Source organism: Electrona antarctica (assembly GCF_951216825.1).
Source record: "Electrona antarctica genome assembly, chromosome: 11".
Lineage (NCBI taxonomy): Eukaryota > Metazoa > Chordata > Actinopteri > Myctophiformes > Myctophidae > Electrona > Electrona antarctica.
Window position 1 is genome coordinate 19,593,474 of NC_136792.1, and position 24,336 is coordinate 19,617,809.

Here is a 24,336-nt window from a genome sequence, read left to right on the forward strand (position 1 = left end):
CAGAAAATGAACAGAGATGTCATTGGGGGACAAAGTTCGCCCTTCCTCAGCCTCAGGAAAAATAGAAACTCTTCATGTTCCCAGGTACGCTGCTCCTTTACTTTACACCTTTTCAGATTTGAAGTTGAATCTCCTTTTTAATATATTTATTGATTTATTGAAGTGAATTTACAGACTAGTAACTTTAATCTTCTATACAGGGTGTGATGTCAAGCTGATTTAGTTTGAGATGTTTGTTTTTGTGTACAGTATCTGCCATAAGTCTATCCACAAGAGAACATCCTTATCACTCAGAGAATGTTTACTGTTGCCAAGGCAATGTTGAGTTGCCTTCAGTGGCAACACTGACTAGTTAGTTGCTATGAAACATTGGAAGTCTGGTTATATGTAACTCAATATAATCATGATAATCACATAGATTTCCTTGCCGGTTTCTGTCAAACAAACAAAGAAAGAAGCGCACACTGGTATTATGGAAGTGCTGACCAATTGTCTGCTATATTCCGGTAGTTGACTTGATATAGTGGTATACAAGGATGTATGGCAGTACAATGCAGAATTTGTTGTTACATTGGCTCAATGGTGTCAAATTAACTGTATATCTTCACAGATAATTTAGCTATTGTGGACTTCTGGCAGTTAAGCAAAGTATTGTGTTTTGATTGATTGATTTATTTATTGATTGATTGATTTATTAACAGTTTGCAGAATTACAGTACATTTCAAGTACAACTCAATACAAAAACTGTTAACAGTGAGTGGACGACACCATAAAGCATTACACTTGTTTACAATAGGGCCCACCAGTGTTCCGTTCACATCCACCATCTGTTCTCTTCCCTCCAGGTAGGATTGCATCCAGCTCACTGATGTGCTATCAAAACCAATTGCTTTTAGCTTGTTAACCAGTATGGAGTGGTCCACGGTGTCAAAAGGACACACTTTCTCGAATGAGATTACATAGATCCAAATGCTATTTGTCTATGTAAAAATAGGACTGTTTTATTATAGACGATAATCTAAAAGCAACAATAATAACTATTTCATTTAAACCCAGTGTAGACAGCATGATTTGTCTAAATGAGTAAGACATTTTCAAATTCCATAGCATCCTGTCTGAGCTGCGGACTCGGAGCAAGGGTGAGAGGAGAGGAAGTGCTTCTGGTCCTGAGTGTTGGGGGGAGATAGTCAGCAATGAGTTCCTGGCAGCAAGCAACTCTGAAGCTGGCAAACATCCACCTGAATGGTTGGAGCGAGAATTGTTGAACCTGGACAGACAACGACATTCTGTCACTCTTGGTGATAAAGCTCATAATACAAGACGACACCACAGTGCTAATCCATCTCCCAACCTACGCAACCTTAAGGTACAGAATTGTAAAGAAATCTGCCCCTGTAAGAAAGCATAGTGTCAATTCAACCTGTTTCAATTTCAACTAACACATCTCCTTAGTGATTAGTATTCTGCATGCCATCTCTTTGTATTGTGTATGTAGTAGTAGCCTAATGTCATGTGTAATGTTTATTGGGAATGTATTGCCGTGTAACTTTTGTTTAACTGCTTGTTTCCACCTCAAGGTGTCACTAGAGTCACGTGTTACATGTAGTCTGGCCTTGTTAGACAATAGACATACCATTGTATTGACTCAGATCATCATTTACACTACAATTGACACTCATCTCAAGCAGAGCCATAGTGAAATCAAGCAAAAATATTCAATTCACTCGTTACCTGACTGGTGCACTAAACATCCAGACAGCCCAGGCCATGTTTCATTTAAAATGAAAACAAATACAATTACTGTGCCATCTCCTTATACAGTTACAAATTATAGCTTTTAAATTGACAGGAATGACACAGGAGGGTAGTGCACATAATGTATGTTGAACTTTAGGCATTGTCTGTCAATGTCAATGTTAATCATTACCTTGGTTAATCAATTTAGACATTTTCTGCAATGGATTAGGCACACAATAAAATCGTCATTGTTAATTTGATTCTAAGCATAAAAATGGACCTATAGTAAATGGGTCCATAATGGTAAAGTCTTAAACTCAGAGTAAAATGAACACTGACGGTTTAAAGAGGATTTGGATGCTTGGGGTTATATTACCACTTTCAGGTTATTCATTATAACACGCACACTGATTAAGCAATTATCTCAACAATGCATGAGATATCAAGGGAAAACCATGACTCCAGTTGCATCCTGGAAGGATTAGGCTGTTTATCCCTGCTATTTATTAGTGATAGATCAAAGCGTCTTCATGGATGAAAAGGCTGTTGCTAGGAAACTATGTCAAGTTGAAGAGAGACCATTAACAGATAGAGCATGGCATGTTGTCTGCCCTTGCGTGCACTTCTCATGGACACTTCCATGGGGGTCCTTTCATCCTCACAGCTATAGGCTATCAAATCTGCAAATACTCAAAGGTGCATGGGTTAGGTGGCATACAGCCATGTGGAGGGCATTGTTGGAGTCCATTCTTAATCACCTCTCTCTAACCTTGTGTTGTATTTTTAGCATTCAGAATGTATTAACTGGCTGGTAAGTGAATGTAATGGACTGCAAAAATAGGAGCAATTTTTTCTATCAAGCTCGTCATTCTCACACAATGTGTATTCATCCTCTCTCCCCATTAAGATCGATCAGAGGGTATCCCTTGACAACCTACAGAAAATGAAATTGGCATTTGAGGTACATAATATACAGTTTCAAATATTTGACACAATATACTGTATGTATTTCATGGGCTATACGCTGCTAAGTTATTGTGTTTCCCTTCATGGAGGAATTTGAAAAGGGTGGCTTGAAAACCCTTGATGAGACACATTTTGGACTAATAGTGAAGAAGTGTTTGGGGTTGCAAAATTTGGTAAGAAGAAATTAATCTAGCCTTGCTCTCTTTTTGTCTCTCTTTCACTCACTCAGACTTGTGTATCTTTACAAATTTTCAGTTTGAATAATAATCATCTTATTTAAAGTGTTCATTTTTGAATTTCACAGAGCAATGCTCATATTCAAGAGTTATTCATGAAGATTGATTATTCAAGCCAGGGAATGATTGCATGGGTGAGGTGAAATTCATTAATATCTTCTGTATGACATATAGATTACTTTCATTTGGCAGTTTCCAAATGACTTGTAATTGCAGATTCTACAAGTGAAAATGAAGAATCCTAATAAAATGAAAGTGGATTACTTGAACTAATTAAGTTTTAAGGTTGTGCCCGGGCCCGGTACCGATCAAGGTCAAGTTAAACAAGCTAAATTACTTTTACTTCAATTTCAGTGCACATGGAGTTTTGCGGAAGTGTCATCCTTTTCTATTTCTTTATTCTTCGCTCCCAACTTTACTTGTAGCTGCTTGCAGCAAAATTTTGGATATACTTCTCTTTCATGGCCATTTTGATTTACCGTATCTCATGACATAATTTGTGGATACATTTTATATCCTCAAAACAAGGGCTGGATTGGCTGCATTATAATGCAGGGATTTGGAGCTTGAATTTGAATTGCTTCTTCATTATGATGTAGGATGAGTTCTGCACATACATGCAGCTGGAGTACACAGAAAAAGAAGAGTCTGTAATACGCAGTAAGCAGGTGGCATTATCTCTGCCAGCCACCATTAAGACCATGTGTCATGGAGATCCAATTGTAAGAATACACTCCACTCCGGATGGTACCATCATAACGGTACGAGAGGGTGGGACAGTCTGCTACTGGAACCCTGAACTTCAAGTAAAGAGGACCAAAAGCGTGTTTGTATGTTCCATCTTGTGTATATCTACATACTTTGGTAGACATGCATGCCTAATGTTTTGTTCTCTATTCATGATGCTCTTTATTTCTTCATGCATGCATGCATGCATGCATGCAATGATGCAAAGAAATTGTGAAAAATGGCAGGATAGATAAATGTGCATTATTTCTGCTATTCAGTCAAAACAACGTCATTATTTCAAATTGACCTGTGTAATCCTTAATCCTAATCTAATACATAATACTAATACATCTAATATATCTAATACAGCTTTTAGTTTTACTTGCACTAGTTTAGTATTCATTTTGTATACTTGTATAGTTGAAGGAGAAAATAAATTTCAAATAGTAGATAGTAGATTTGACAAAATAAAGGTTGGTGGCACCGGTTATAGATGCTATCGTAATACATATTTGAAGTAGGCCAATAGGCCATACAATGGTTCTTCATGTTTGTTTTTGTACCTTCTCAGATCTCCAAAACAAATGTTGAACGTCATGGACTAGTTTGTCCCTACTTTGTTATTTATTCATAGGCCATTTAAAAGTAGCTGTTGATTGTCTCCACCAGGCCAAAGGCATGGGGGGAGAGTATGTTTTGCACTCCGTCCGTGTGTCCGTCCGTCCGTGTGTGTGTGTGTGTGTGTCTGTGTCCGTCCCTCCGTCTGTGTACAGCTAATCTCCGGCACCGTTAACCCGGTCGATGCCAAATTTTGCACACACACGATGAACCTCTGCCCCAAATTTTCCAAAACGGCCTGTTATAGTGCCACCAGGAGGCCGACTTTTGAAAGACACATTTTCTTTATATTACTCCTCCAGATTCTGTCCAAAAATCCCGCAAATCGTTACACACTATGGGCTCCATTTTCGTCACTGCTAAACCCCTTATCCCTAAACTTCTTTGCCCTTTTTTACTATTTTGAAAAACATTTTTGAATAGTTCAACTAGCCAATCTACATTGACACGTTGTGAGCTTGTAGACTGGCCATTTTAACTACCGGTATTCAAAAAAGGCAAAGAAGTTTAGGGATAAGGGGTTTAGCGGTGACGAAAATGGAGCCCTATCTCTATAGTCATGTGTTCAAGCCCGATCTGTCCGATATTTCATATTCCATGCTAATTGGCTAACATTGGTTTTCAAAGTGACTTTCCTACTAGGCTGAAGAATATATCCCACCCTTTTCACATTGGCCTGTTATAGCGCCACCAACAGGTGGACTTTTGCAAAACACATTTTTGGAACAAAATGCCTCAAATCATCCAATTGCCACCCTTTTCACATTGGCCTATTATAGCACCACCAGGAGGCCACAACCTGACCTGCCCTGGTGGAGACCTGTGCCCCGAGGGGCACTTTATCTAGTTTACCTTGATTCAGATCTTTTATGTAAATTGTGTGTTGCACTTGCCTGCAAAATGTCCTACCTTATTGCACTTGGAGGATATGTGCATTGTTCATTGCACTGTAACTTTTTGTTATTTTATCACAGCATGAAAGACCTCTAAACCGGAAGCCAAAGTGGGCAACTGATTTTATTCCAATGATGCAGTATAACAAGCTAATTATTGGAACGGGGTAATACATAAAGAAATTCTGAAATTTGATCATGCAAACCACATCAATACATTCACCATAATTATAGACAGCAGTTTGTTTATAGCTATGATCCTCTCTTTGCAGGGAGAGAGAAATTCAACTTTATGAGCTTTCTTCTCTGGAGGCTTACTGCCAGATTAGTGCCCTAGACACGGTGCCTCTGACATTAGACTTCTGGTAAGTATTGCACTGACACTGTACTGTAGGTTAATATCCGCCTCCATACAAATCTGATGCTTAGCTGTTTCTACAGTTACACTGGCCCTGATGAATGTTGCATTCTCTATGGTGATGCCCAGGTACAATGTTCCTCTTGTTGACCACATTCATAATTCAGCAGACAGATCACAATTATTGATGACATCCATCTCATTGTGTTATGTGAGATAAATGTTTCTGTTTGTGATCCAGGGCTGCATAAATGTGATATTAATTTCCTGCGTTGGAGAAACACTGAGGTAATTTAGCCATTTTCAAAAACCTGAATTGAATTATGAATTGTCATAGTTACACAATCTGATGATTTCACAGTTATTATTACTTGACTCTTATTTGTGCAGTATGAGGCATCAAAAGTGTATTAAAAGGTAACAAGCATTTCATCACTGTCCGGCAGAAACCAGCTAACTAAAATGTTCTGGTTATTGTCTCCCCCGCATAAATCAATGCCCTTTACGTCTGTGTGTTGGTTAAAACATATTAAACCAATGAAAAGTATTAAAAAGTGATTCTGACAAAACCAGCTAACTCCATTGGACCCTCAAACTGTATGCTAAAGTCAAATAGTGATTATTACCGCACATTTCCCCAGAAAGTATCCAATCTCTAAATTGTTTCCCAAATTGTTTGTATTGTTAGCATGCAGTAGCCTATCGTATGATTATAAAATCATGTTCATCATAATGAAGAAGACTGGAAGCACTAATCATTATGAGGGGTGGCGGTGGCTCAGCGGTAGAGTGGCTCGATGGTAACCGCAAGGTTGCCAGTTCGAACCCGGGCTCCCCCAGAGTTAGTGCCGAAGTGTCCTTGAGCAAGACACTGAACCCCTAATTGCTCCTGATGTGCTGGTTGGTGCCTTGCATGGTTTCCGCTGCCATCAGTGTATATGAATGTGTGTCTGAATGGGAGAATGTAATGCACAATCTATGTAAAGCACCTTGAATAAAGGCGCTATATAAATGCACCATTTACCACGAGAGGAACTACAACAAAGGACAAATATTAAAAAGGCAACTGCATGCAGCAATGGGTGTGGGTTTCAAGCATAACAGCCTTAATGAGCAGCCTTCATGAATCCTAGTTTCCTTAGACTTTTCATGCTGGACACCATCAGAAGGATTAAGAAACAGGTGGTTAATTTTATGCAGGGCCCCATAACCAAAGACATCTCTGCCAATTTCTCATCAGTCAGTCAGTGTCTCTGCATGCATGACCAAAGTTAAGCTTTTTGGCAGAGATATTGATGAATGCATCATGTCCTTGTCTCACTGTGAAGATATTTTGCATCCACAATGTACAATAGTGGTTGATACAAACTCCAGAACTGCATTCCTCTTGCATGCATGATAATATTTCAACACATTTATTTGTAGAATATGGAAGAAATTACCAAAGATAGAGAATGTGCCCAACATAGCAATAGACAACGCAGTGCTTTCTCCAAATGTGAGTTTTACCCGATGGAAGGTTCATGGAGACTGGGTGACAAAGGTGAGATTTTACATTTCCAAGCAATCCAAGTCCAACCATCTGTTTCCTTAAGTTGTGCTGGCAGTAACCTTAAAATGAGCGTGAATATATATAAAGGAAAAGGCAATGCAATATTTCTATTCTACTTTGATTTTAGGTGAAGTATTTCCAAAACATTCGTGCCATTGTTTCTACCTCAAACCATGAAGCGACTGCTCTCGTCATAGGTAACTATTGTAATTGCTCATTCTTTCAGCCTTGGTTTGTGTTTTTATTATTTGAGATATATGTTGATATTAATTCAAAAATGTAAATATAGATCCAAATGCTCTCTAAAAAATATCACATACATATATATACACAGTACAGGTCCCATTTTCTGGAAGGTGCAGTAATGCTATTTGTGTTGATCTGAAGTGCATAGAAGGAGACTCAAACCTTATTTGTACATGTTGTTGCACATGTGTCTCTTAATGAAAATAGCAGATGTACAAGCTCTCAATGCATCACGCTGTGATGCGTTTTGATTTTATAGCTTTAGGCTATTGTCGGTGCGTGACAACAGTGTGCAACTACGTATAAATAAGCACCATTATGACTCATCCATCATCATCTCTAATCTAAAGTCTACCATTGTGTGTGTGTGTGTGTGTGTGTGTGTGTGTGTGTGTGTGTGTGTGTGTGTGTGTGTGTGTGTGTGTGTGTGTGTGTGTGTGTGTGTGTGTGTGTGTGTGTGTGTGTGTGTTGATATGCATTCAGGCATTCGCTTATGATTAATTAATATAACAAACGGAAATGCTGGCTTCAAAATGAAAAACATTTCCCTTGCCAGGTAGTGTCCTACCTTCAACTAACATTGAGAAGGAAATGAAAGAGATCAAAGAAGTCTATCATGATGGCAAGTCCAAGAAGCTCCAATCGGACTGGACTCCGCAACCGCGGGCATCAAGTGACCAAACAGTCTTCCCCATCTACAAAGGTGTGAAGACGTTTGACCTTTGCAAGAAACACAACTTGTTGGTGACTGGAGGCATGGACAGACTCATACGCTTGTGGAACCCTTATGTTCCTGGGTGAGAAATTCTTAGATAGTCTTCTTACAGTAGTTTAAATATTGGGCTGTCTGATATCACATTGTTGTTGGGTTTGCTGGCCTTCCACAGGAAACCAACTGGCTTCTTGGAGGGCCACTCTGCCCCCATATTCTACCTCTGTATTTCCTCAGAGGACAATCAGATCTTTTCTATCTCCATGGACAACACTGTTAAAGTGGGTCAGGTGTCATTCTATCATTCATCACTCATTAATTGCATCCTGTATGAAATTCATTCGTATTACTGTAATTTGAAGCCATTTTATTGAATCTTCTTTCAGATATGGCATATTCAAGATCAGTGTTGCTTGTTTACAGCACACCCGGAAGCCAGCCTGATTCGAGGTGACATATCTGCATCCTTCTATGCTCACTCAATGAAAGCCCTTTACATTGCAGCAGACTCAATGGCTTTGCTCTCTCTTAAGACAAGGTTGGTTATATGGCTATGGTATAAAAACGATTCCAGATTCATATAAATTACAGTATGTTCAAGTGGATCCTGTTATTGACTTTATCTTATCTCTTGGATGTAAGGCCACGGGCCCATGGCCGTGTGATTGTTTCACACAATGAGCCCGTCATGTGTTGTGGCTTTAGCAAAGCCTTTCGTCAAGTCGTCAGTTGCTCTGAAGGATCTGTGAGTAAAACAAATGTATCATGCAATTGACTTTTATGACCAACGAGATCTTTTAAAAAACATTTCTACCCTATTCTGGGACGAATATTCTGTGAAAATAGCCTTGTGAGCTTGTAGATATAAGCTACAGTATTTTCAGAGAAGAGCTTTGGTGTAAATATAGAAATCGTTGACCCTTGGGTCAACGATATAGGCCTCAAGTTGTTTTAAAAGAAAGAATGTAGTCTATGTTAAAATAATACCTAAAATTGATAAGTCAGCTACATTATGTCTGCAACAGTAATATCATTGTGCACTACTGTATTCTAAACAGTGTTTGGCCTTAGGTGGTAAAGGTCTGGGATTTCAATACCGGGCATCAGGTTTTCGAGTTTGGTGGTGCACACGGCCGGTCTGCCATTACATGCATGACATTTGACTTCAAAGGAACGAGGTACTGTACATGGGATTTGTAGGTTATCAACTGTGTATGAATTCTATTTAGCCTCTACATTATGATGATGCTGTCTCCTCTTACAGACTTTTCACTGGAGGAAGAGATGGCTGTCTGAAGGTTTGGAACTTCAACAATGGACAGTGCCTAAAGATACTAAAGAAAGGTAGATATTTTAATGTCTTTATCTCAATACAGCAAGTAATGGAGATACTGTGTATATCCCCCATTTCTATTATAACTTGAAATATTTCTTGTAGATGGTAAATGTCATGAGGTGTGTGACTGCGTCTATCTGACAGTCCACAGGAATGCGTAAGTAATGATGGGGTATCTGTGAGTTACTGACTCATTAGAAACTGTCACTCCTATTAATTGTGTTCCTGTCTTTTGAAGCTATGTGATATCTGTTGGCTGGGATCAGATGATTGACATTTACACTGTAAGTACATACTAAAAGACAACGATTTGTGGACCATGCAGATCATATTTTACTGTACATAATGTGAGAACATCTTCAGTTCTATTCCATATATTTTTCAATTAGACCGCCTCCCACTCTCCATGCATTATCATTAGCAGTTGGAACACAATGTATTAGCAAAACGTTTTAGGTATGTAGTCAAGCAGTGGAAACCCTTGAATTCTGTGAGCTATAGTTTGATTAATATCTTCATCGTTTATTATCACGTTTGAAATCATATTGTCAAACAAGCAAATACAAAGGTTTATACGAAAATAAACAATTGATGTCTATTGTTTGTTGACTTGTACTTTGCTCTAACATTGTTAGGACACACCAGAGGTACCCCATCATGTCCAGAGGCCGCAGCCTGCATGGCAGGATAATCAGGTAGTCACTGAATTTCATGACTAACAATAGGAATTGATTTTGATCATATCTTCCCATCCCAACTCATCTTTTGAAGTGTGATGTATTCAGTCATTATCTCTGCACTTTCTCACATACTGTATCTGTGGTGAGAATACCATGGAGATCATTATAGCTATGGAAATCGTTTTTTCTTTTTCTAATTTAGTATGAACAGGTGAGAATATCTGGAGTTTCCAAATATTCTCTCTGAATAGGTACTGCTAGCTACCTCTGATGTGTAGCACTATCCTCGACAAATACAGTTTCAATTCGAAAATTACTTATTTGGTTTTATGCTATTCAGCTTCAGTCGATCAATTCCCACTATAGACCATACAAATTAAAGCTCTCTCTCATGTTCTTGATCTACTATAGAAAGGGCCACACTACCGCTTGCATTGATCCATCTCATAATGTTGACAGATAAGCCCACCTCTAAGTAGCCCTTCAAGAGAGCAGAAAATTACATTAGAGTGGACTAGACGGAAACGTGATCACTTCTGATTAGTAACAGTACCACTTCTTTAATTTGTTTCTCACTAATGGGTTTCGGCAAGATTCTTGGCCTATGTGTACCGATAACGTTAAAGGTTACTTTAGTAACCACGGTTGTATAGATAAATTGAACGAAATACCTTTCGTTTATGGGTAGGTTTTTTTCAAAAATAGCAGACCTACAAGCTCGTAGGAAACCTACCCATAAACGAAAGGTATTTCGTGAAATTTCTATCTAATACAACCTTAGGAATTATTTTGGTGCTCGAGTCTAGACAGCCTGCTATTGCATTTTACAAAGGTTTTAGCTTTGCTCATCTTACAGCGCCTTGTTTAGCCGCAGAATACAGCATAAACTGTTTATTGATCGATTTCTGTAACCTTTGGCAAAATGTCACCAAATTCGCCTGCTCTGTTTACTGTGGAGAATGGGATCTTTCAGTGGAGGAACTTGTCTGAACAAACATCACAGCTGAGTTAAAAGTGAGACATCAGAGTAAATGTGCTAATTTGATTCATGCTCCTACTACGCACTAGCAATTGTGATTCATTCACAATCATTAACATTATGCAATAGTGGCACTAGAATTGTTTGTTTATTTATTTATTTTGCTTGCTCGCTTCACGCTGAAGGTCTTTTCCTCCATCATCAGTTACAGTAGATATGAATTGTGTATATAATAAAACCAAAGATTTTGCCAATTAAGAGACCAATGTGTATTGCTTCCCTTTTCTTCTATTTGTGCAAAATATTAGTGTCATTATGATTAATAAGACTGAACACAGGTTGGCACCAGATGTACATACTGTACATACTGTACATACACTTGCCAGGGTAGAAATTTTAGGTCTAGCTAAAATCACACAAAAGGACTCTGATGCAAAGACTGACTACCAGGTGCACTGCAGGTGCACTACCAAATGATTGTGTTAGATAACCTGTTAATAACCTTTTATTCTCCAGCTACTCAGTACAATCAATTATGTTTCCAGAAAAAAGGCCATAAGGACGACATCCTGTGCATTGCCCAATGCCCTCCATCTCTTCTAGCCACCAGCAGCTATGATGGTGAGATCATCGTTTGGAATGTGGTATCTGGACATATACTGTGTCGATTTATGAGCCCCATTCCACCTGAATACCAACATGTTCAAGGTGAGTGCATATTTCACATTATACTGACCCACTGCATGAGCATTTTACAGGCTATTAGACGTGTAAAATACGTCTCAATGGCCGTCTAGACATGGGTTATATAACTGGTCTAGAAATTAACGTTTAGTCTATAGGCTTAGATTAGATGTTGAAACAACGTTGTTTCAACAGCTATAGACATTTTAAAACGTTTTAGACCAGTTATAGCCCGGTTTTAGATGGACGTCTAATGTCCGACCATTGCTCAGTGGGGATGTACATAAAATGACTGGTGAAACTAATGGTTTAATTCACAGCATATCTCCACAACTGGTAATAACAAGCTACTCTATCAAAATTCATACACAGTTACTATGATGTTTGCCTCTGATATTCAGGACTCAATACAAGTGTTCCCAGCATCATCTTCCTGAAGAATCTCACATCACACACAGGCCTGCTGTCTTCTGGAATCAACGGTAAGGGCTAGTAATAACCGATGCATCAATTACAGCATGCATGCAGTCCTTCTGATAGAGTGATAATTATGACTTTTCTTTTGTTAAAGGTTACATCAATTTCTGGAATGTGCTCGGTGGAGGAAAATTTGTCAGCAGTTTTGAAGCAGTAAGATGTCTCAGCTATTTAAATTAAGGGATTGATCACTTTTTTACATTCATTAGTCAAAAGAGAGTGCAGATTGCTCTCCTAATTTATTTACGGTGCTGGCTGGGTAACAATTAACTTCCTTGCAGACACACACGGAGATAACGTATACTGTACATCAGTGTTTCCCAAACAGTGGGTCGGGACCCATTTGTGGTTTGCTTCGCCCCACGTTGTGAGCTTGTAGATATGCTATTTTCCCTAGTTTGGGTACTGGGCAAACATCTAATTTCTCTTTTGGGTCAAGAGCTAAAACGTTTGGAAACCACTGCTGTAAAGTATATCTTCATAGTGTACAGTATATCTTCATACTACACAGTATATCTTCATAGTTCAATGGGTAATGAATGCGGCTTACTCTAAGGTTAGGTCTTTGATTCCTGCTGGCCGGGCTTCGAATGCTAATGAAGTAAAATGTTACAGTAAAAAAAGAACGTTAGATAACTGCACCAAGTGGCCTCCTGCTACTTGAGGTTAAATATTATAATTGTCCTGTTACATAACATTTTGTTTCTGGTGTATTCACATCAAGATGAAGGGTGGGGTGAGACGAAGCCTATGACCCAGAAATACCCAATTCATTCAGATATGTTATAAAGTAGTCTTGTCTTGTATTTCCAAATTAATGTAACCTCAACTTTGTTTATTTGCAATCATTAAATAATAATTCCTTCTTCAGTTTTTATTTGAGATATATCTTTAGGACATAGCATGCAAGGTTTATTAGCAGAGGGTGTGCTAGGTTGCAGAGCTTCAGTAAGTATACTGTATAACCGAAATGGATGTAAAAGCAAGAAATAATTATTGTTTTTATTTATTTTTCAGTCTAGATTCCAACAACAGATAACAAAACTGGCAACAACAAAGGCCAACACATTACTATATGCAGCTGACCATGTTGGGTACATCTATATTTATGACATGGTGGCATTTGTTCTTGGTACAGAACTAAGGCCACAAAGAGGTAGGTTCCACAGTATCTTCCCATAACCAGTACTGTGATAAAATATGAACCAAAAGCAAGCTAGCTCTTCTTTGACATTGTTCACTGTTCCACATCAATGAAACACATCTTTCTTTTTTCAATAATTCTGCAGAAAACTATTGGCGAGCCCACACCAGCAGAATCACTGGGTATGTGTAGTAGTAGCCATGGTTCACAACTTCACATGACGCTCGTACAACAGTCATGTTTCAGGGCTAGTGAAGAAATTATTCTGCACTGTTTATTTACACTGTAAAATGTCATAGGCAAAACCAACGTCCATCATACATTTTTACATTCAATGCAGTCAAATTGCCATTCGCTTTTGCTGTATTAAGTTTTGGTTGCACTGTGTTGCTACATTATAGAATAATGCCATATAAGCATACATTATATTCCACCATGCAGGGAGCAGTTGGCTCCAAACTCCTGATGGATACATATATACTGAGTGGAACCAAATCCGTCTGAGGCTGGTAGTAGCAGGGCACAGTGTCACTTGCAGCTGCAAGGGCAGTAGCCAAATACAACACACTATAGTACAGGATGTGTAGGATGATCTGAAATATAGAGGGTCAAATCAGTACAGGTGAGATGCTGACTGAGGTGCATCTGCCAGTGAGTCAGGGAGCCCTACACCACGGCTGTCTTGACATACTGTAAATGGATTTTCCCATTTCATCATGTCTTTTTTTATTTTGGTGCAGTCTGCAGATTGTTGACAATGATGAAGTGGTGCTCACCTCATCCACTGACTGCACTGTACGCCTCTGGAGTGCCTCTGGAGAGTTCATAGGTGTGTAAATATTTTCTGGTCATTACTTCGGCTGTTAACATTATTAATATTAGGACAACAAAACCGTTAGGTTAGGTGATGGCGCGCTCTACTCAGCGAGTCAAGTTGAGTCTCTGTAGCTGATGGGTGCAGATTCTTGAAGATCAATAGAAAAAGGGGAATATCCGCACTCTCTTAATAAAGTTTGAGTTTCTTTATTTCATGAAATCACATGCAGCATGTGGACTGCTCATGCTGCATGTGATTTCATGAAATAAAGAAACTCAAACTTTATTAAGAGAGTGCGGATATTCCCCTTTTTAACATTATTAATAGACCATATTCACATGGTGGTTATTTTGCTCCAACTTCATACACGGGGTGGCAAACCATTCTCCTTCAGGGTGAATATGGGCACTGTCCAATGCATATAAAATTAATGTTAAGAATAGATTACCCACACATGCTGTCCTGTCTCCATCCACAGGCACATTTGGCCAATCTGAGGACTGGAGCGTCCATGTCTGTTCTTCCTGGAAGCATCCTGCTGTTCCATATGAGATTTTGATTGATCCTCTCAGTATGCCGGTTCATGACGTTCTGAATGGAGAAACAAGTTACTCTGAGGCTGAACAAGAGGTGGTGTGACGTGTTGACGTTTTAAGTTGTTTTTTGTTGTTTCTTCACAAATCACAATAGCTTGTCATTGTGCAGGGAATATTCCCCTCTCCCTGCTTTGCATGTTAAACTTGACTGGGTTGTTCCTCTCTTGGCATGATTGCAGTCAGATTCACATAGCAAGCTCAGATTTCATCCATCATCCATCACCGATACTGACATTGAGGAAGAGATCAAAAATGTTTTTCACCCAGAACATGGAAAACGGTGAGTCAACCACTCAAGATATACAAGCTCTCAACACGTTTGGGGGGTCAGGATTTAGAAAAATGTTTCTATCAATTAAATGCTCAAAATAGGGATTCCAGGCTGAAAGGTATTACAACTGTAAGATGTGATTCACCAGACTCAGCCATGAGAGCCAGAGGAGATTAATATCTGACTATAAAGAGAATATGGCCTCTGTTGCATTTCAGATTACGTCACGAAATATTCAAGCACAGCAACAAGACGCCAAATCATGGAGGTCCAAAGGCTTATCACAGTCTGAAGTATTTTGATATCGTTGATGCACCAACTACCTGCACAAGACCCGATCTCTCCCTGGCTGGGATCGATCCCTTCATATCTAGCGTTGTACAACTGGAATCTGATGAATACAATTAAGCAAGACATATGGCATTGTATTGTACCTTATTGCATGTACCTTAGTTTTCAGCTTGTCCGAAGGCAACAGAGTTCTTCTGGCTCAAGACAACATGATCTAAAAGGCTTTCAGGAGTGCAGCCAAAACCATGATTGCCAAAACCATAATTGATTTGGGCTGCGTCCTGTTGCAATTTGAAGTATGTATCTGTAGTGTACATGTTTGTCGGTTGGCAGAAAACATGACACAAAAAAGAGGTTGAATATTTGTTAAAATATTAGGGTTAGGGTTGTAAAATACAGGGAGTCATTTTATACAAAAATATAATAATCATTTGTTAAATAATATCACCATTTAAAACAAGATAGCCTTTCCTGATACAGTAGCAAGTATGAGCTGGATTCTGAAAATCTGCAAATAAAAGCTTGTGTTGTAAACCATGAGGGGATGATTATTAGTTTGTGCAAATAATTTATTTATGCATATATATATATTTTTGCATGTGTAGTGATGCGCAGGAGTGGGCATTGAACCCCGGTCTCCCACTCGCCAGACTGACACACAACCTGTAGTGCCAATAGGGCTGAGCCTGATTGGCAGGGCTGTTGCAGGCCGGGTCTTGGCTCAGTTGGCTGGGTGCTACACATATTAATATTTTGGTGATCTTTTAATTATGGTACACTGTAAAAAGTGTAAAGAGTGTTAATTTAACATGCACGCACACACGCACCACCATAATTGAAAACCGCAAAACAAATTGTAAACAAATATGGTATCATATATTTTGTCACATAATCAAATAAATAATGTTCTATGGTCATGATTCACCAGTATCCTGGGTGGCTTGATTGGACACTCTATGAGTCTGGAACGATCGAACCAGAAAATATGCATTCCAACCATTAGGCAATATACCTGTGTGAATCTAGCCAGAGGGATGCTGTTAAATACTTATTTCTTGATAAATATCGACATAGGACTTGGCTATAGTCCATAGCTCAATTATCCACAATAACTCAACACAGTGCATGCTCAAGGCACTGGCTATATCAATTATTAACCAAACCCTGGAGAATAAGTCTATACGTGCCCTTAGCAAAATCATGCTTCTTTGATTAAAAATATGCCAAATGTTTGCCTCAGAATATGGAAAACTGAGCTCGTGGACTATCTCTTAGATTTGGTAAACGGATCATTATCTGGCATGCAGCAGGAACCACCGTTCTTCGTTCTCAATTAAATAATGAATTACTTCAGCGGCTATTGTTAGCAATTCAATTAATCAAAAGCTAACCAAATCCCTTTGTGACATTCTGTTCATGTACTGCAGTGTGCACAGACCTGATAGCCAGGTGGCACCTGAATAGCCAAGATAATGGATATTCTCAAAAATATGGAAAAGGTTTTTTGTTTGTTTGTTTTTCATACTTACAAACTACAGAGACAACATCAGTCACATCACATCACACTGATGGCCTGGGGCTGCTATCCAGAAATTTGCCAAGAATGATCAAGGCTGCATGGCAACAAACTCTCATCTCCAGAGCTTTGGCCTCAAAATACTTTACCCAGAAAACTTTATTACCTGACATCCTATTTGTGGCATGGAAATTACAGCCTGCAGCTATGTCTCAACACTCAACACTGCAGTTACGCCCAGGGCTGGCTCTGGGGTTTAAAGAAAGACACAAACCATACAATAATTGCGACCGTATGTCGCAGATTGCTATAAAAACCTGCAAAACCTGTCAGTCCGTCGTCCGTCCATCGTTCCGTCAGTCACACCACCATGGCCGTCACCTGTCTCCCTTTGGACTGATACCTGTTCATTCAAACTCTAGATGCCCCAAAGTTATTGCAGCCACGACGGCAGCCGGTGAAAACTAGAGTTCTCAACAGGCCCGAAAATGAAGGCCATCAAACCCTGTACAATCAAGAGACTGCCCCTGCTGCCACCCTTAGAGCTGACCTGTTCTGACATTCCATATGTTGATCTGACCTCATCAAACCCTGTATACTCAAGACACTGCCCCCCTGGCACCCTTAGATCTCCATAGGAGCTGACCTGTTCTGACATTCCATCATGTTGATCTGACCTCATCAAGCCCTGTACACTCAAGACACGCTCCATATGGCCAGTACAGAATTCACTCCATATGTTGATCTGACCCCCCATGCCAAAGCGCCAGTGCTCTCCCAGCAGTCTGCCGTCACCCAGGTGGATGCGACCTCGCCCTTAGGGCGTCTTACTGGTATATAGGCTGTTATTTATTTCGTAAGCACTTTATTTTATGTATTTTTACTTGACATATTTGTATTTCAATGTTTTGCCTGCTATTGTTTTTTGTTTGTTTCTTGCCCTTGTTTTGACATTGTTGACCACTGTTGACCACATTGTTGACCACTGTACAGCACTTTGTAACATTGTTTCGATTGTGCTCTATAAATACAATTGACTTACTTACTTACTTAGCCTACTTATTATGATATATTATTAATTTATTTGGTATCTATAATATATATTACTGAACATGATTCACTTTTAACTGACAATGTATCAACCTCTTTGTTGGGATACTTTGGGCTCAAGTCAACTTCAAGTGAGATATGCAGTATAGGCCTAGCTGTTATTTTAGAAAATATATTCAGCTGTGAAACATCCTCATTATGAAACCATTCTTATTTATATATTATTTTCCTTGGGAAAGACTTAAATTGCAGCAAATCTATGGATCAAAATTCAAAACGGTCCACTGCACTCCAGCAATTTGTAATTTGCACAATGATGGGTGCACACTTCCTTGGTTATTGTCTCCACCATGCCAAAGGCATGGGGAGAGAGTATGTTTTGCACTCCGTCCGTGTGTGTGTCCGTCCGTCCGTCCGTCCATACGTCCTTCTGTCCTTCCGTTACCAGCTAATCTCCGGCACCGTTGGCCCGATCCATGCCAAACTTTGCACACACACTCCCTGGATGCTAACGACGAACCTCTGCCACAAATATTCCACAACGGCCTGTTATAGCGCCACCATGAGGCTGATTTTGCGAAATTATATTTTTCCGTGAAATTATACATGCACATTTCCACTAGGCCGAGCTCGACATATGCCACTTTTTTCCCTTCAAATCAGGCTCACGGTGGCGCTATAACAGGGCAATTCCTGTTTTGGCATCAATCTGTGTACAACGTTGTACGCACACTTAGAGGCCATGGATAAACATTTTTCCTGCATCCCTCCACATCTGCTGGTTATAGTGCCACCATGAGGCCGATTTCTGAAAAACACATTATTATTAGTCGCACAGATTTCATCCAAATCTCACGCAAATCGGTACACATGATCTCTGTAGTGCAGCGGTGGCCGAACGGATTGCGGAGCGGTCTTGATACCGGAAGGTCGCCAGTTCGAATCAGTGGTCCGACACGTTAAAATTACCACCGCTGAAGTGCCCTTGAACAAGGCATTGAACCACTACGATGAAATGTTCTATGAGCAGGGCCTGGCTGGAAACAAGTTCTTGAGCTTAGCCTGCAGATACCCTGGGTAAATATAGTAATCATTTCATTTGATCAAGACGAGTCTGTTGGATTTCTCAGATTCTACACTGATTGGCTAAGATTGCCTTCCAAAGTTTTCTGAGTGGCCCATTTTGTACAAAATGCTGCAAATGTCCTGCTCATCCAGAATTCTATCCTCAGAGATGCTACTTGATCTGCCTCTGCATTTCCTCAACAAAATGAAGAAAATGTATGCAAAAAAACAAACAAAAAAACATGTTTATATTACTCCTAAACATTTTGCCAAACATCACACACACTCCTATCCTCCCGGTGGAGACCTGTGCCCAGAAGGGCACTTTTCTAGTTACTTTCTAAATTGACACTGTAGCCTACTTTTTCCTCCGAGGTGGAAAGCCTGGTGAGGCGAGGTTACACTGTACTGTATATTCAGCCAGCAGAGGGCGCGCCTACGCCTTGTACAAACCAGAACACACTCCCTAGTTGTCCGTGAAATTGTGAGACAGAAAAGCCTTTTCCAACACTGTCAAAAAGGCTGAACGCACTGCAAGGCTGCAAGCAAGCCTCCTTCCTTAGTTCCTTTATATCCGTACAGGACCGACCGGGACTCTTTAAGGATGCTGTGGAACAGTGTTGTCACCGGGCACAAATTGGCACGGTGTATGATTATCCTGTCATTTTGTGAGTATTCAATTACTTTACCCTCTATATGTAGGACAGGCAACACTGAACACCTACAACAATGTGGGACTGTCTTTTAGATATATCATGGGACGAGTAGTGTTTAGCGATTGAACTGTGGGTGACAATGTTTGGGTTGGGCTTAAGAAGAGGCAGCGCTGCGCGGTTTCTTAACTGTTGAGAAGTGGAGCCATGATTCTTTTTAACTTCCTGATGAGTTGAAAGGCGAAGCCCAGTGGAACTGTGGAACAGCACGAATCTTCTTCTTTACCCGTTTTATTTTACGGAAACGAAAGCTTGCAGGTTATTTTGACCGCCAACAAAAAGTGACTGATGAAATCGGAAGTGTATGTCATTTGATGATCAATATGTACACTAATGTTTTGAATTTGACGTGTATTCTAATACCAAACACGCATTACACATTCTTCGCGGACACACAGTGGACACATGCTATTTGCTACTTTGCAGTTTGCACCGTATTTCAGCGGTGATTTCTTTTCTTTTATTCACACATTTTACTCGCTCGGAATAGCCCTGGAAAACGAGGTACACTCTGTTCAAAATGTGTTTTTGGAATAAGAATGACTTTAACTCTGCGAGTTCAAGAATCGTATTTCAGCTGTGATTTGTTTTATTTTATTCACACATTTTACTCACTCGGAAAAGCCTCGGAAAACGAGGTACACTCTGTTCAAAAATACTGCGAGTTCAGGAATCGCGAATAATGAAACGACTGAGAATGAGATTAATGTGATTCAATGTGTTGCACAATGTTGACACACGTGGCTGGCAATGCAAAACAACGGTATCAATACACTTATGTTCAAGGCAGTTTCGTCACACATTTACAGTTTACCGTGAAACAACGATGTTTCTACTGTAGTGACAGCGGAACAGCCTGGGAAGTATAGTGACCAACCACAGGAAACTAGTAGTGAATATAAAGAATATTCATTAATCAACGTCATTATGGAAAAAGGGGGATTGGATTGCAGACATATTAACGGCGGCGATGCACATTGCACACTACACTTTTAGTGCCGATATTGAGGTACCCCCCCCCCCCCCCCCCCCCCAACCATCAAACCATTTGATGGATGCATCTAAACTCACATAAATGTTATTTGCAGGCCATGTAGCATAATTTCCCATCACAGTCATCTCATTTATTTTTTGACTTGCATGATCTGGTTAAATAAGCAAATTGTTTGCTTATGATGTAAGAATATATAGAGCCAAGCAGAGCCACATTATTTATTAGGAAATGAAAAATCTATCCAAAACAATAAAACACTACACATTTAGCTGTCTCTGATGTCAATGGATTCTAAAGTGAATGAACAACATGGTAATGCGTAGTTTAACAGTAACAAACAAGGACAGCGAATAATGAAGTTACAGTATGTACCCCACATTTTTGTAAGATGGTTGTGTGTACTGCGACGCAATCTGGCTAAAGAGCATGATTTTCCCTGGACAGGTCTTTCATTCAGATCCTTTGCTACAAATTGGACAAACTGATAGCTGGAAATACAGGAATACACACACACACACACACACTCACTCAGACCTTTCGCAGATAAAATGTCTGGACCATTTCAGTAAGTACCGGTATTATTGTACACTGTTCAAAAGGGCAAATTAATCACAACACTACTGCATTTGTAGTGCATGCATTGCAAAATAGGTCAATATTGTTTGAGTTAATAAATTAGTCTAACACAAGATTTTGCACTCCTCTAGTCTATACAATCAAATTAGTCTGCTATAAATAGATGAACTAACTAATTTCTGTGAACAAAATTATAATAGGGTTAATAATAATAAAGCAAGAAAGTATGTAGAAGTTCTTTCCCACTGTGCCATTAGGTTTGCTACAACCGACTGTAACAGACACATCACAAGCAATCTATAAGCATCTGTAAACTTACCATCTATTTCTAAGCATTGTAGAGATTCCTGCCATGTCTCACTCCTACCCTAAACAATTTTCATTTTCATCTACACAGTAAAATATGCAGTACCTCTGAGAGTTCTAATGTATCAGAGTGCAATACAGCCGATAGAGTTGTGTTGTTACTTAGCATATGGATCAGATTAAAATGCTTTTTATTGAACATTACGGAAAATACGGGCCCATACAGAATTGTAACATCCGTGGCCATGGGGTAAGCAAGCGCCTTTATGTAGATGTACTACGTAGGGGTGGGTTCAAATAATCAATATGGCGATACGGCAGGAAATGCTGTGTGTTACGCTTAAAAAACCCATCGGTTTCTGATATATGTTACGATATATATGATCACATCTTTTGCATTCATCCATCAAAACATTTATTGTCTCCACCAGGCCGAAGGCATGGGGAGAGAGTATGTTTTGCACTCCGTCCGTGTGTCCGTCCGTCCTTCCGTCCTTCCGTCCGTCCGTTATCAGCTAATCTCCGGCACCGTTGGCCCGATCCATGCCAAACTGTGCACACACACTCCCTGGATGCCAACGACGAACCTCTGCCCCAAATATTCCTCAACGGCCAGTTATAGCGCCACCATGAGGCCGATTTAGGCAAAACACATTTCTGTAGATAACTAATACACATTTTATCCATACATCACACAATTCGGTATACACTATCTCCATAGTCATGTGATCAACACTGATCTGCACCATTTCCTATCTTCCATCCTGATTGGCTAAGATTGGCTTCCAAAGCTCACATGATTGGTCCGTTTCGAACAAAATGCCACAAATCACAAACACAGTGTCCAATTTCCATGAAATTATACACACACATTTCCACTAGGCCGAGGATGACATGCCACTATTTTTTCCCCCAAATCAGCCTCACGGTGGCGCTATAACAGGCCAATTCCTGTTTTTACCTATAACTGCATCGATCTGTATACAACTTATGTATGCGCACTCCCTAGAGGCCATGGAAAAACATTTTCCCTGCATCCCTCCACATCTGCCGGTTATAGCGCCACCATGAGGCCGATTTCTGCAAAACACATTGTTTATGTTAGTCGCACAGATTTCATCCAAATCTCACGCAAATCGGTACACATGATCTCTGTAGTCATGAGATCAAGACGAGCCTGTTGGATTTCTAAGATTCTACACTGATTAGCTAAGATTGCCTTCCAAAGTTTTCAGGAGTAGCCCGTTTTGTACAAAATGCTGCACATGTCCTGCTCATCCAGAATTCTATCCTCAGAGATGCTGTGAGTGATCTGGCTCTGCATTTCCTCAACAAAATGAAGAAAATTGTTGCAAGAAACAAACAAATCACACACTCCTGGTGGAGACCTGTGCCCAGAAGGGCACTTTTTCGAGTTTATTTTTTAAATGTTATGTCTCAAATTAATTTGGAAACTACATTTTCTGACAATATATTCGGCAATCGGTGGTCTAGGACTCTGCAAAAGTGAATTTAGTTGACACATGGTCATTATTTAAAATCAACGTGTATGGTAATACATATCGTATCGTGGCCTGTGTATCGATTGTGAGGTTGTTGGCAATACCGGCCAGCACTGGATGTACGGGGCAAATATGGAGACTGTGCAAAAACCAGGTTGAAGTTCATCCATGATGCTCGTGACCGACAGAGCGTAACTTGTGTGATCCATGGCTAATATCTTTCCAGCCGAGTCCGCATTCCAGTATGCAGCTAGTTAGTGGAATGAGCTACAAAGGTTCTGCTGGTTAACTAACCTCATCCTCTATCAAGGACTCTTCCTCCTCCCAATATACAGTAGTACCACCTTAATTGCCTCAGTCTGTGCCAGTTATAATAAGTGTAAACCATGTTTACAACAAAAAGAAAATCTGTTTTCTGCCAAACCGGTGAACCCGAAATGGATGAAGCATACCAACAGAACCAACTGCCAACAAATGTGCTGGGACAGACTCTGTGTATCCCCAATGCCTCTTGTCAGGCCGTTATTGCAAATAAGAAATTGTTGTGTTAATTAGCAATTAGCAAATCCAAAAAGGGCCATTAGTACCCCTTTCCACAAAGTGCTGCTCCTCGCACAAAATTACTAACACGTGAGTTCACACTAAGGCAAATCACTTGTTCCTGCGTTATTGTGAAAACAGGTTATTTTTTAAATTTTGTGCTAAAATCAAAGCAGCTGATTTGTCCTCTGTGTTCAGGGTCTTTAATGAACAGAGAGAGTACAGACTAGAAGTTTGTGACACTGACAGATGTCGCAGATTGTGTTGTGACTTGTGAACGTGGTTGTATTCCTGCAGGAAGCTTTGTTTGAAGCCAAATGTTGCATTTTTAATCTTTCCTGACGGAAGCTGTGAGACTTCAGACCTGACAAGACCACACTACATGCTCTGAAAAGCAATTCAGCACATTTCAGCTTCTGATCTTAAGCCACTATGGAAGATGATGAAACATTTTTTAAATCCTGTTAATGTCATATTGTACTTGTATAATTCTCCTTTGCCAATATGCACTATATTACTGAAATTATTCTGTGCTGTTGGAGCCATATACTGCGGTACTCTGAGACACTCTGGTCCTGTTTTTAGTCTAAGATGGTTAATTAGAAACATGTATAGGATCATCTGACCGTAAGAATTTCTCATATGCCTAAATGCTTTATTGACTCTGCATACATCAAACCTATTCATTACAGTACTTTGGTCTGACAGCTATGGATTGCATTCATTTTGGAAGGGAAGGGACATGGGGAAA

The 24,336-nt window shown here is 39.8% G+C and overlaps 2 protein-coding genes across 2 annotated transcripts in view; both read left to right on the forward strand.

The window, feature by feature from the left end:
• Positions 1 to 16: 16 nt before the first annotated feature.
• Positions 17 to 15,572, forward strand: wdr95 (WD40 repeat domain 95; the record flags this gene model as incomplete). Its single annotated transcript, XM_079513738.1, has 29 exons — positions 17 to 84; positions 1,109 to 1,367; positions 2,794 to 2,877; positions 3,009 to 3,074; positions 3,540 to 3,746; positions 5,262 to 5,347; positions 5,453 to 5,545; positions 5,622 to 5,667; positions 5,780 to 5,826; positions 6,964 to 7,081; positions 7,218 to 7,287; positions 7,893 to 8,133; positions 8,224 to 8,329; positions 8,435 to 8,586; positions 8,691 to 8,793; positions 9,120 to 9,226; positions 9,313 to 9,392; positions 9,487 to 9,541; positions 9,623 to 9,668; positions 10,020 to 10,079; positions 11,589 to 11,751; positions 12,129 to 12,209; positions 12,299 to 12,357; positions 13,222 to 13,360; positions 13,494 to 13,530; positions 14,089 to 14,177; positions 14,644 to 14,798; positions 14,941 to 15,041; positions 15,251 to 15,572. 29 exons carry the CDS (start codon positions 17 to 19, stop codon positions 15,438 to 15,440), a joined length of 3,108 nt encoding a protein of 1,035 aa, XP_079369864.1. The 3' UTR covers positions 15,441 to 15,572.
• A 3,856-nt stretch (positions 15,573 to 19,428) lies between these two features.
• Positions 19,429 to 24,336, forward strand: part of b3glcta (beta 3-glucosyltransferase a) — a 63,888-nt gene continuing 58,980 nt past the window's right edge. Inside the window, exon 1 of the mRNA XM_079513567.1 lies at positions 19,429 to 19,622. Coding sequence (XP_079369693.1) covers positions 19,559 to 19,622 — 64 coding nt within the window. The 5' untranslated portion in view covers positions 19,429 to 19,558. The remainder of the gene's footprint in view (positions 19,623 to 24,336) is intronic.